General features: G+C 57.1%; 2 protein-coding genes across 2 annotated transcripts in view; one reads left to right on the forward strand and one right to left on the reverse strand.

Moving 5' to 3' along the window:
- The window catches only part of TNXB (tenascin XB), a 56,200-nt gene extending 48,445 nt beyond the window's left edge, over nucleotides 1-7,755 (forward strand). The window contains 17 exon segments of the mRNA XM_011379907.2: nucleotides 38-314; nucleotides 642-689; nucleotides 692-919; nucleotides 2,232-2,519; nucleotides 3,544-3,867; nucleotides 4,190-4,525; nucleotides 4,771-4,893; nucleotides 5,009-5,152; nucleotides 5,323-5,442; nucleotides 5,560-5,703; nucleotides 5,799-5,929; nucleotides 6,060-6,192; nucleotides 6,288-6,439; nucleotides 6,530-6,626; nucleotides 6,715-6,876; nucleotides 6,945-7,108; nucleotides 7,457-7,755. Of these exon segments, the coding sequence (XP_011378209.1) occupies nucleotides 38-314; nucleotides 642-689; nucleotides 692-919; nucleotides 2,232-2,519; nucleotides 3,544-3,867; nucleotides 4,190-4,525; nucleotides 4,771-4,893; nucleotides 5,009-5,152; nucleotides 5,323-5,442; nucleotides 5,560-5,703; nucleotides 5,799-5,929; nucleotides 6,060-6,192; nucleotides 6,288-6,439; nucleotides 6,530-6,626; nucleotides 6,715-6,876; nucleotides 6,945-7,108; nucleotides 7,457-7,558 (2,973 nt within the window). The 3' untranslated portion in view covers nucleotides 7,559-7,755.
- A 20-nt stretch (nucleotides 7,756-7,775) lies between these two features.
- LOC105305287 (steroid 21-hydroxylase) lies at nucleotides 7,776-10,245 on the reverse strand. The gene is made up of 10 exons (XM_011379806.1): nucleotides 10,047-10,245; nucleotides 9,871-9,960; nucleotides 9,624-9,778; nucleotides 9,435-9,536; nucleotides 9,240-9,341; nucleotides 9,050-9,136; nucleotides 8,686-8,886; nucleotides 8,311-8,489; nucleotides 8,131-8,234; nucleotides 7,776-8,041 (listed from the first exon to the last, which is right to left on the reverse strand). The coding sequence occupies exons 1-10, from the start codon at nucleotides 10,243-10,245 to the stop codon at nucleotides 7,776-7,778; spliced, it is 1,485 nt and encodes a 494-aa protein (XP_011378108.1).
- Nucleotides 10,246-13,100: the final 2,855 nt, after the last annotated feature.

Below are 13,100 nucleotides of genomic sequence, written 5' to 3' on the forward strand. Positions count from 1 at the left end.
AGCTTCCTTTGCTCTGTTCCAGCCTCCCTGTCCACAGAGCCCCAGTGGTGTGACACCCCACGTGGAGGAGCTGACTGTGGCAGCTGTGACCTCTAACACAGCGCACCTCTCATGGACAGTGGCCCAGGGCCCCTTTGACTCCGTCCAGTGCAGGGATGCACAGGGGCAGCCCCAGGCAGTGCCCGTAGGTGGAGACAGTTCTTACTCTTCGGTCTCTGGGATGCGAAAAGGCATGGCCCACTCTCTGCAGATGCAAAGCTCCTCGAAGGAGGGCCAGAGGCCACCTTTGCCCCTGGAGCCTTTGACAGTCTTTCGTCCCCTTGTGGTGACAGTTGGAGTTTCATTTTTAGTGCTCCCCACTCCAGACCTCAGGGCCTCCAAACCCATTTATTTACTGGGTCCAGTGAAACTCAGTCCTGAGCTTCCCCTTTACCCCTCATTCCAATCCTTCCTATTCCTCCTATATCCCAAGGGACACTTGCCTTCTTCCCTGGCTCTTCTTTTTTTATCCCTACTCCTCTGCCTCCCCCTTCCTGATATGTGACCTGGTCACCCCAGAACCAGTTCCCAGAGCCCCGAGGAAACTGTCTGCTTCTATCACCGTTTCTGTCACTCTCCATGAACCTCTCTCTCTTTTCCAGTCCCAGACACAAAACTTTCTCCTCTCCTGGGGGAGCTGACAGTGACAGAGTGACCCAGGACTCTGTGGGCCTCTTGTGGACGGTCCCCCAGGGCACATTCAACTCCTTTGTGGTCCAGTACAAGGATAGGGCTGGGCAGCCCCAGGTGGTACCTGAGGCTGCAGACCAGCGTGAGGTCACCATCAGTGGCCTGGAGCCCAACAGGAAGTGCAAGTTCCTGCTCTATGGGCTGGGAGGCAGGAAGCAGCTGGGCCCCATCTCTGCTGAGGGTACCATGGGTGAGCCCCAGCGCTGCCTCCCACCTTTTCCAAAGCTGTCTCTTTTCTGAGCCCAGAGCTGGCCTTGTGGCCTTCTTATAAAGGTTATTCTTCTGCCTTCAGCCTTTGCATGACAATCATAATACCAAAAGCAAACATTTATTGAGTCCCTATTGCATGCCAAGCACTGTCCTGAGCATTTTATTTGCATTATTTCCTTCATTCACTGACTGACAATACAACAAAAAGAACCCAGGCTTCAGAGCCAAGCAGACTTGTGTTCAAATTCCGATTACCAGCTGTGTGGCCATGGACAAGCCCCTTCTTTCCCTTGAAGCTCAGTTTCCACATCTGCATAATGGTTATGAATAGTATCAACTGGCACTCAATAAATGTTCACATCCTCCTCTCTTTGTCCTAACTCTGTGGCAAGAGGTGGAAAGTACGGGAGAGTTTGGCTGGAAGAAGACTGTGGAAAATCTGGTGTCATTGTGCCCATGACTCAGCCCCACAAGGACAGGGTGGAGGTGGGTCACTGACCCTTACCCCACTCCCAGGACCATGAGTCACTCTAGCCAGACAAGGAAGGGGCACATGGCCAGTTGGGGCCCAGGGCCCTCAGAGTCCAGATTCTCTTCCCTGAGCCCTCATTATAGGGACTGGAAACAGGCTTCTCCTCTAACTCCCATCAGTCATCATCCACCCTTGGCAGGTCTCTTTTTGTATTCTTTTCTGTCCTTTATTCTTCCAGCTCTGCCCCGGGCTTCTCCCCACACCCTTCCTCACTCAGCTGCCCTGGCCCAAGGGTGTTAGGGCTGGGGAAGTGGATGGGAAGAGGGCCCAGGCTGACAGAGAGCAAGGGGGAGGTTATGGCCAGGCAATGGCAGCCTGTGAGCTTGACTAGCTGCCCAGCCTGGCTCTTACTATTTGGGGGCATCTCCCTGACAATTCAGATACCCTCTGGGAACCTTTCTCAGCTCCAGCCACATCCCTGCTCAGAGGACTGGGGGTGAGGGAGAAACTGAGGCCCTTCTCAGCACCCCCAGGCAGCACTTCTCATGTGATCTTTTATGCATTTCCTGCACCTTGGTCACAGCGGGGAGGGATTGAGGGCAGGAAAGAGTTGGGCAGTGGGCTCTGGAGGAGGAGACCAGGCTACACACCCTCCTTCCTACAAGACAGGACTAGAGCAGAACTGTCTATCTCCTCAGGTGACTGTCCTTGAAGTCACACTTCAGCGACACTTTCCTAGACCCTCAGGCCTCCCAAAAGTTGCCAGGCTGAGGTAAAGGCAGCTCTTGATTAAGACTTTCTTCCTCCACTCTCCCCACAGCTCCCCCAGAGAAGGAGTGGCAGCCTCCATCCCGCCTAGGGGAGCTGATGGTGACAGATGAGACCCCAGACTCCCTGCACCTCTCATGGACGGTGGCCCAGGGCCCCATTGACTCCTTTGTGATCCAGTACAGGGATACAAACGGGCAGCCCCAGGCAATGTCCATGGCTGCAGACCAGCGAGAGGTCACCGTAGAAGGCCTGGAGCCCGGCAGGAAATATAAGTTTCTGCTCTATGGATTCATAGGAGGACAGCGCCTGGGCCCCGTTTCTGCCCTGGGAGTGACAGGTGAGTGAGAGGCTGTCCTACATGGCCCTAGCAAGCTGACCTGAGTAAGTTTCCTCATGCCTTTGGGCTAAAGATGAAGGGACTGGCAGAAGTGAGTGGAGATGTGGGGAGCCCGCCTAGGGCCTAGGAGAAAGGCACAGTGGGCCAGCTCTGATGGCGATCCAGGGGTCAGTCAAAAGCAGGAGCCAGGACAAGCAGCAAGGAAAGGCCCTGGCAGTGGTCCTCCATCTCCCAACCCCAGCCCTGCCCCAGGACTGCAGGCTACTCCTCATCACCCCACTGGGGCAGCACTTACATCCCTGCAGGGTGGCCTTGCCCAGATAGGGGTTAACCCCCTCCCGTGGATGAGTCAGGAGCCTTTTCTCAAATGGAAAATTACTGGAAAACAAAACAGCAAGGGCATAGAAACCAAGAGAAGTGGCTGCATTGACAGAATGGGCTCCTCCTCTGGAGGTGCTAACACCCAGCTCACATCAGCCCCACGGAGCCCAATTTGCCCCTCCCTCATTTACCAGCCAATTCCATTCTCAGCTCTTCTCAGAAGGGGGAACCACATGCCCGAACTCAGGGAGTGACCTAGTTAGTTCTGCCTCAGGCCATCAGCACAGGCATCCAGGGGATGAGGAGGGAGTATGGCCTGTGCAGACATCAACGGGGGATGTAATAAGACACTAGGGTGAAGAAAGGGAAGCAGCACAGGATTCAGGCACTTCAAAGGAGCCCACAAAGGAGTCATGGGGCCACAGTGTTGGCACTTAGGGAGGTCCAGGGTGGCAGGAATCACCACCAAACCAGGGATGTGGTAGATTCAAGAGAAGGAAGATGCTAGAAGAGCTTCAGTTCCTCTCTTCTCTCCACCTGGCTTTCGTGGCCAGGACCAGTAAAGTCCCCACCTCAGCCTTGGGCCAACCCAAAACCCCCTCTTTGGAGAGTACCATAGAGTGAAGGGAGGCACTCTGCTGCATTCGAGGGCGCGTGTGCACGCATACCCTCTCAGCTTCTTCCCTGTGCTTCTCCCACACAGTCCCAGAAGAGGACACTCCAGCCCCCTGGCACCCTGCCACAGAGGCCCCTGAGGCCTCCGAAGGACCCCGCCTGGGGGAGCTGGCAGTGACTGACAGAACCCCAGACTCCCTGCACCTCTCATGGACCGTGGCCCAGGGCCCCTTTGATTCCTTTGTGGTCCAGTACTGGGACACAAATGGGCAGCCCCAGGCCTTGCTCGTGGGTGGGGACCAGAACAAGGTCATCGTGTCAGGCCTGGAGCCCAGCACCCTCTACAAGTTCTCCCTCTATGGCCTCCATGAAGGGAAGCGCCTGGGACCTGTCTCAGCCAAGGGCACCACAGGTACCACCAAGCCCTTCATCTTAGCCTCACCTGCCTCTAATCTGGGACTGGGAAGGGTGAACGGGGTGCCCAGATGTGGCGACCACAATGAAAGAACATGAGGAGTGTACCATGGAGGGAGGAAGAGGTAGTTAAGCAGCTCTTGGTTCTACACGTATATGTTCTCACTATGGGTCTTCCTGTGGGTGCCAGCCTGTCATTAGTTTCATTTTATAGATGAGGAAGTGGGGGCTAGAGTGGGGTGGCTGAAGGGACCTGCCCCACGTCATCAAGTTGGTGTGCTTCTGTCTCCAAACTCTTCTCTCCCACCCACTCTGTGTAGGGTCAGCTCCTGCTGGTCAGACCCCAGGGGAGCCAGGGCCCCGCCTGTCCCAGCTGTCTGTGACTGATGTGACCACCAGTTCTCTACGACTCAACTGGGAGGCCCCACCTGGGGCCTTTGACTCCTTCCTGCTCCGCTACGGAGTCCCATCATCAAGTACTTTGGAGCCACATCCCCGGCCTCTGTTGCAGAGGGAGCTGACCGTGCCAGGGACTCGGCACTCAGCTGCTCTCCGGGACCTGCGTCCTGGCACCCTGTACAGCTTTACATTGTATGGTCTGCGTGGGCCCCACAAGGCCGACAGCATCCAGGGCACCGCCCGTACCCTCAGCCCAGGTAAGGCCCCCGACTGGGCACATATCCATGCTGCCCCAAAGTGGCAGCATGGGACGGAAGCTAGTGCCTCGGCCAGAGGGGAGGCTGGTAAGTGGTGGAGGGCTTGGGGGAATCTACAGAGCAACTTCCATGTCTGTGTCTGGAGCCAGTAGGGCCCCAGGAGAAGGAGGGGTGGGAATCCTGGGACAAGAGCCTCTCTGCTCTAGGCCCTTACCGTTATTATTTGGTACACCCCCCCTCCTTAGTTTTGGAAAGCCCCCGTGATCTCCAATTCAGCGAAATCGGGGAGACCTCAGCCAAGGTCAGCTGGATGCCCCCACCGTCCAGAGTGGACAGCTTCAAAGTTTCCTACCAGCTGGCGCATGGAGGTGACACCTTTTTGCCCATGACCTCATTGGCTCTCATTTCTCCTGAGCCCTCTACTCTGTCCTGCAGCTCCTCCTGACTTCCCTGGGCAACCTCCCAAGCCCATCGTGTTTTCAGGGGAGCCACAGAGCGTGCAGGTAGATGGCCGAGCCCGGACCCAGAAGCTCAAGGGGCTGATCCCAGGTGCTCACTATGAGGTGACTGTGGTCTCTGTCCGAGGCTTTGAGGAGAGTGAGCCTCTCACAGGCTTCCTCACCACAGGTTAGATGAACTGGGACCCGGGCAGGGTGTGGGTGGGAGCTGACAGTGAATGGAGAGGGGATGGGGGTATTGGAGGCTCCAGTTGCAGACAAGAAGCCCAGCAGAATTTGGGAAGGTGAGGGCCGAGGGGAGCAGTAAGGAACAGCTCTGAATCCCCTCCCTTCTCCCAGTTCCTGACGGCCCCACCCAACTGCGCGCACTGAACTTGACGGAGGGAACCGCCTTGCTGCACTGGAAACCCCCTCAGGCTCCTGTGGACACATATGATGTCAAGGTCACAGCCCCTGGGGGTAAGCAGGGCTGAGGCCTCTGGATGGGACTAGTTCAGAGTGGGGAGAGCAGAGGGCAGGCTGGGCTCCCACAGGGCAGGGAGGTGGCAGATGCTGATGCCTGACTCCCACTCCTAGCCCCCCTTCTAGAGGCCTCAGCCCCAGGCAGTGCTGTGGACTACCCCCTGCACGACCTCGTGCTCCACACCAACTACACAGCGACCGTGCATGGCCTTCGGGGCCCCAACGTCACCTCTCCAGCCAGCATCACCTTCATCACAGGTACCTCCTGTGAGCTGTGTGGGACAGGGGTGGGGAAGTGCAAGGTAGCCAAGAAGGGCCTCATCTCCATCTTCTCTTCCCCCTTCCTCTCCCAGGGTTAGAGGGCCCCCGAGACTTGGAGGCCAAGGAAGTGACTCCCCGCACGGCCCGGCTCACTTGGATTGAGCCCCAAGTCCCTCCAACTGGCTACCTGCTCACCTACGACACCCCTGGTGGACAGACCCAGGTGCCCACACTCCTGCCCCATTGACTGACTCCTTTCCCTGGGTTCCATTCCAGAGGCTGTCTCTGCCTCTGTCTCTCCTGATAGGGCTCAACCTCTCTCTCCCCTGACCTGCCCCTTCTCTGTCCCACAGGAGATCATGCTCCCAGGAGGGGTCACCTCTTACCAGCTCCTGGGCCTCTTTCCCTCCACCACCTACAGAGCATGGCTCCGGGCCATGTGGGGTGAAAGCTTCACACCACCCATGTCCACCTTCTTCACCACTGGTACTTGGGTGCTGGGACCTGAGGTCGGGGGTTGAGTGGGCAACAGGAATTTAGGGTGTGGAAGAAAGACTGGCCCCTCACTCTCCTCTCCCCAGGTGGACTGCGGATACCCTTCCCCCGGGACTGTGGAGAGGAGATGCAGAACGGGGCTGGCCATTCGCGGACCACCACCATCTTCCTCAATGGCAACCGCGAGCGGCCCTTGAACGTGTTTTGTGACATGGAGACGGATGGGGGTGGCTGGCTGGTGGGTGGCAGCCAGAAGCCGGGCATCTGCACAGGGCCGGGGCTGGTACTCCAGGAGCCATAGGCTGATGGTGCCCCACCTGTTTCCCAGGTGTTCCAGCGCCGCATGGATGGACACACGGACTTCTGGAGGGACTGGGAGGACTATGCTCACGGTTTTGGGAACATCTCCGGGGAGTTCTGGCTGGGTCAGTGCCTCAGGGAGTGGGGGACCAGGGAAGGCATAGGGGCCCTCTGGACACCAGACCCTGATGAGAACACACTTCCCACCCCCAGGCAACGAGGCCCTGCACAGCCTGACAAAAACCGGCGACTACTCCATGCGTGTGGACCTGCGGGCTGGGGATGAGGCGGTGTTTGCCCAGTATGACTCTTTCAGGGTAGACTCCGCCGCTGACTACTACCGCCTCCACCTGGAGGGCTACCATGGCACCGCAGGTGAGGGCTGGACCTGGGGGTTCGAGGGGTGAGGGAGGAGAGGCTCTCACTTATTCTGCTCCTGCCAGGGGACTCCATGAGCTACCACAGCGGCAGTGTCTTCTCTGCCCGCGATCGAGACCCCAACAATTTGCTCATCTCCTGCGCCGTCTCCTACCGAGGGGCCTGGTGGTACAGGAACTGCCACTACGCCAACCTCAATGGGCTCTATGGGAGCACAGTGGACCACCAGGTGAGGGGCCTGGAGGCAGCACAGAGCTGGGGGTGGTCAGGGCTTGGCCTGCCTGCTGTGACATACGGCATGACAGAACAAATTACTGAGCTGCTTGGTGCCTCAGAGCCTTCATCTGTGAAATGGGACAATAATGCCATCTCACCAAGGTGTCTTGAGGAGGAGGTGATTTATTGAATGGAAAGAGCCAGCTCAGGAGTAAGCCTCAATCCTTTGCAACTGAGGGTTATGAAGGCAGCAGGGAAGGAAGAAGGTTGATTGATTCGTGAGAACCATCTCCCCAAAGGGGCAGGGGTAGGAGCAGCGGGGCTACCCGCTTTGACTTTCTCTCTACAACTTCCTTCCCAGGGAGTGAGCTGGTACCACTGGAAGGGTTTCGAGTTCTCCGTGCCCTTCACGGAAATGAAGCTGAGACCCAGAAGCTACCGGGCCCCCGCCTGGGGACACTGAGCCTAGGCTCACCTCTCCTGCCCAAGTATGACTGCCGAGCACTGAGGGGCCGCGGGGAGAGAAGGGCCAGGGGCCACCTTCACCACCCAGCCACCAGAGGAAGCCTTCTCCACCCCGTGATCTCACAGCACTATGTTTACAGGGGGGAGGGAAGGGGTTTGTATAGGAGCAATAAAAGGAGAAACTGAGGCACAAGATAGGCATGCATTTTTGCCTGTCACTGGCACTCGCCCAAGCCTGGGGGCGCTGCCCCCCGGGGCTGCAGCCGCACCTGGAAAGGCGGCACAGTGAGGTTGACACCGCAGTGGGGGTGGGGCTGCAGGGAGGGCAGGGCGCCCACTGGCGGCAGCAGCGTGAAGGCCTGCAGCAGACGCGCCAGCACCACGAAGAGCTCCAGGCGTGCCAGCGGCTCGCCCAGGCACACACGTGCCCCGCAGCCAAAGGCCAGTGCACTGGGGCTTGCGCCAGGGGCCAGAAAGCGATCTGCAGGAGAGGGACAGGCCCAAGGTCAGCAGTGGCCGGGACACAGCCTGTGCTGCTCCCACTCACAGGCACCCAGCCCCACCACGCACCAGGCCAGAACTCGTGTGGCCGCTCCCAGACTGTCTCGTCCAGGTGGGCACCTTGGAGGTTCGGGATGACGACAGTGCCCTCGGGGATGTCATAGCCGAAGATGCTGAGGGCAGAGTAGGATTAGAGGCCCGCCAGGAGCCAGCTTGCGGTCCCACTCACCCATACCTCCTGGGAGTCACCTGCTAGGCCGAGTGGTGCGGTGCGGCAGGGCCAAGGGCACGACTGGCCGCAGGCGCAGCACCTCCGCAATGGTGGCGTTGAGCAAGGGCAGCCGTGAGCGGTCCTTGTATGGGACTTGGGAGCCCCAGGCTCTGGGGCCCAGCTCACGATCCAACTCCTCTTGTAGTCGCTGCTGAAACTGGGAAGTGGGAACAAGCTTGAAGCTGGGGGACTTGCCACTAGCTGCTAGCCAACCCACGGCAGCCGAGCCTCCAGCCACTCCCTGGAGCAACCCACAGGAGCTTTTGTGCAGATTGGGAGAAGCCCCACCTCCATCCCTGGGGGAACACAGCCTGCCTCAGGGTGGAGTGACAGGCTGCCCCCAGGGCTCACACCTCAGGGTGGTGAAGCAAGAACACCACAGCCCAGGAGAGGGTGGTTGAAGTCGTCTCAGTGCCACCGATAAAAAGGTCCACCACAGACATGTGCACATGTCCTTCAAGGAGATGTCCAGGGCCCTCTTCCTCTCTCGGCTTCCCCAAGCCCTGGAGCATGTAGTCCATCATGTCCCTCCACTGGCCTGCCACCATGCTGTCCTGGGGAGAGGAGGGGCACCAGACTGAGTGCCTGGGGCAGGGAGTGGGGCCTGGGGGTGGCAACAGGCCCAAGACTAGTGAAATGCCAAAGAAATTGCCTGGCTCTGGGGCAGTAGCATCACTGGCTGTGGGGCGAGGGGCCTGGTTCGTGCATGGTGCCCACCTTGTGCTGCCTCAGCTGCTTCTCTACAATGTGGTCTCTGTTCTCCACGGCCTGCTTCAGCCTCCAGAGGCCTGGGTTGGGGAAGAACTGGGGCAAGGAGCAAGAGAGAGTAGCCCCTGGGAAGGAAGCCTGCCCCCAACCCCCGCCTCTTCTCCCAGGAGCCAGGAGTATCTGGGCTCTACCTCCTCACCCTGAGAAAAGGAATGATGTGCAAAATTTGGATGGACCAGTGGTCCCAGGTTTTCATCAAGTCCTGGACACAATCGTGAAAGGCATGTACTAAGGTATCCTCCTGACAAAGGAGGGAATCCATTAAGTTCAGGATAAGGAGAGGGTCAGGGAGGGGCTGAGGGGTGGGCCCAAGCCTATATGAGGGCAAGAGAGCCTTGACCTTGTCTCCAAAGGTGAGGTAGCAGATGATGCTGCAGGTGAGGAAGGAGAATTCCTTCTGGATGGCCACAGGGGCGCCGGCCTGGGCTCTCATGCGCTGTAGACAAAGAGCATGAACTAAATAGGCCAGGGCTACTGGGAGAGGTGAAGCTGATCTGGGGTGATGGTGGGAGTCTAGCCTCACCTCACAGAACTCCTGGGCCAGCTGCTCCACCAGGGGCTCCATGGAGCCACGCATGCCCAGTAGCAAGGCGGAGCGGGTGAGTCTCTTGTGGGCCTTCCAGAGCAGGGAGTAATCCCCAAGTGAGAGGTCCTGGTTGTGCCGGGACACCAGCTTGTCTAGGAGTAGGGGTTGGAGGTCAAACTGACCAAGGGAGCCATGGCCTGATCTTCCCTGCCTCCCTCAACCCCAGCTTCTCCCCACCTCTTACAGGATGGTGACTGGGGTCTGCCAGCAAAGTCCACCCACTTCCTGATCATGGCCTCCTCAATTGTCCTCTTAGAGTTCAGCACCACCACATCTGTGGGAGAACCAAGGCAGGATGTCAGCAGGGAGAGCACCCCACCTCCCCACTGTGGTGGAGCCAAGCAAGGAGCAGGTGCTCACCTTGCAGTCCAAGGCGGAGCCTGTAGATGGGCCCAAGTTTCTGAGCCAGGCCAAGCAGATAGATGGGGAGGTTGGGCTGCCGCAGGTGCAGGAAGCCAGGAACAAGAGGTGGGAGGTGGAGGCTCCTGAGCTTCCACTGGCCCCACAGCAGGCGGGCACCAGCCAGCAAGGTCAGCAGCAGCAGCCCGAGGAGCAGCATGGCAGGAAACACATGCAAAGGCTCTGGCCTGGCCACTTATAGCTCTTGAGGCCCCACCATCCATCTTACTTCTCGGACTGTGCTGGGACTTCCATTGACTCCTTCCCTCAGGTCCCTGCCCACTGTCCCGCCCACAAGAATAGCACATTCTTGGAATAGCACCAGGCCCGTTGGCCTTGGGGAATCCATATTTCAAAGAAGGGGCCTTTCTTCTTTCATCCATCAAGAAGAAAGGAAGGAAAGCTCAACCCTGACCTTTCTCCCACAGCTAGCATCAGCTTTCTGGCCCCACGTCAATCATGCAGGAAAATGTGTCCACTCTCTGGCCTGAGCCCTCCCCGACTACCACCCATCTTGGACCAGCTTACTGCTGTATAACTCGTCTCAGAGAAAATGGCAGTCCCTGCCTCATGTGCCCTCCAGGATCATCTGAAGAACAAAATGAGATAAGAGTGATCTGTGTGTTGTTCTTTTAACTCACAGATGAGTGACCACATTGCCTGGTTTGCCCGGGTTATCCCACTTTATACCTATAGTCCCGTGTAATTATTATCAGTGCTCCATTTCACTCTCAAAAGTTAAAGATGAAGAATTACATGGTCCCTAATTTGGAGCTCTCACTGTGTACATGATACTTATTGGTTGCAAGGAAAAGAGACCAACTTGAGGGGCTTGAGCTAAAAATAAGAATTCTTATACAAATAAAAGAGTGTCTCACAGAACCTGAGAGCAGGAGAGAGGCCTGGGGGTGGCAACAGGCCGGAGACCAGTGGGATGCCAAAGAAATTGCCTAGCTCTGGAAGGCAAGGGACAGAGTGGGAAAAGTCCTAGAGAGGGGTTGTTTCTTCACTCTTCATTCCTCCCTCCTCTTTGTCTGTGGTTCCAGCCTCTGTCCTCTCTCTCTCTCTCTGTAGTCTAGTGGTTTGTGTTCCCAAGTGTAGGCAGAACAGGACTGCCTTTGGGGTCAGAGTTTACGGAGTACAGGACCAGCTCAAGGACGAGTGGGATTTCTCAGCACAACTGAACTTGCCACCCCCTTATTCAAGGTCCCCAGGAAGGAACTTGGTAGTCAAAGCTGGGGTCAGGGGTCTAACCCTATACTTGGAGCTGTAGCCATAAGCGGTGGAATCTCATCAGACCAGGTAGGACTATCAGGGACCACTTTTATTGGTGAAGTGGCAGTTGGGGATCTTAGAGGAGGCGCTTGGGGAGAGGTCATGTCAAAGAGGAGTGGCAGGGTGCAGTGAGAGGTGAGGGCTTCCTAGGGGTTGAGGGCTTGGAGGTCACGTGAGGCTCATGTCATTCCCTAATTCCCCACCCCTGGCTCTGTGGGTGGAAGTGGAGGGTCCTTCTCCTCTCAGAGCTTTACCTTGGAGCGCAGGCTGGAGAACCTGATTTGAGATCCTGGCTGTGCTACCCACTGCTTAAAGAGTTAACTGCAGGAGTCCTAGTGGAAGAGCTCAGGCTCTGCCTGGATCCATGCCCAGGACTGGGAGAGAGAACACAGGCTGGGGTTTCTGGGGTTGGGCAGCAACAGCTGCCGCCTTCCTCAGAGATGACCTGCCAGACCTAGGCCATCTCTTTCTACAACTACAGCTGAATCCCTGGATCTCGTAAATGGGTTTATGCCACCAGCACGCTAACAGGCTTTGGGAAGCGAGATTAAGCAAGCACAGAGGCACGTAAACCACAGCCCTAGGAAGTCTCTGAAACACTGGGGAAGGTCAGTACTCCTCAAAGTTGCATGGAATAGGAGGGGACTCCTTCAATAGGAGAGTGACCCGGGAAGCTGGAATGCTTGTGAACATCCCTCCGTAAATTGACTACAGCCCCATCTCTTCTACTGCTCCCCTCCAACAAATCCGAATTCTAGATGTGATAAGCCGCGTGCAGTGCTACCAGTGTGCCCTATCCTGCCGCATGCAGTGCTACCAGTGTGCCCTATCCTGCCCCGGCCTTGGGCCTTTCACGTTCTCTTCTGCCTCGAACGTCCACATCTACTCCTACTCTCTTTGCTGGATTCCTCAGCCTTCAGAACCCAACTTAGATGTCACCTCCTCCAGGAAGCCCTCTCTCTCCGCTTCTCACATTCCCCCAGATTGGGTCAGATGTCCCAACTATGAACCCCACAAGACCACACAGCTCCCCAGCACCACTGCTTTCACAGAGGATAGGGACCTGGCATATAGGGCTCGGAGTGAAAGTTCCACAAATTTCTGTTGGATGATTGAATGGCAGGCTTCCGGACTATCTCAGCAAATTTCTCTAGATAGATTTTTAGGTCAGCCCTGAAGACCCAAGGGGTGCCACTAAATGGTGGGGAGCTAGACAGGCAGGTGGGGAAGGTTGACCCTAGTAGATCACAGTCTCTTTAGAGTATTAACGAATATACCAAAAGCAGCCTTCGGCTTGTTTAAAATCAGTGCCTGGAAGAAGATCATCAGATCTGAGGATTATGCAACTCTAGGGCTATTACCTAATACCACTGATCACAAGATCCAAAGTCAACAGGCTTTCAACAGATTGGGTCTCAGCTAAAAGCAACAGACTCCAGAACTGTACCAGGACAGAGTGGGAGGCATGTGGCTGGACAGTCGCTCATAAGGCAGAAGAGCTGAGATGTGAGCCGATCACAGCCCTGCCTGAGGCCACAGTGACGGGCTATATCGGGGCAGTGCAGTGCCCTGCAGGCACAACGGGAGGCCTTGGTGTTGATGCTGGATCCTCAGGGTGCAGACTGTTGGGTCACAAGTCTACTCTGGGTGGTCCTATGCTGGCTTGGGGTTCCCAGTGAGTCATCTGGGAAGGGTGAGGCAGAGCTGAACACCCCAAGGGTCATCCAGGCTCTGAGAGCC

Source organism: Pteropus vampyrus, unplaced genomic scaffold (assembly GCF_000151845.1).
Source record: "Pteropus vampyrus isolate Shadow unplaced genomic scaffold, Pvam_2.0 Scaffold378, whole genome shotgun sequence".
Classification (NCBI taxonomy): Eukaryota; Metazoa; Chordata; class Mammalia; order Chiroptera; family Pteropodidae; genus Pteropus; species Pteropus vampyrus.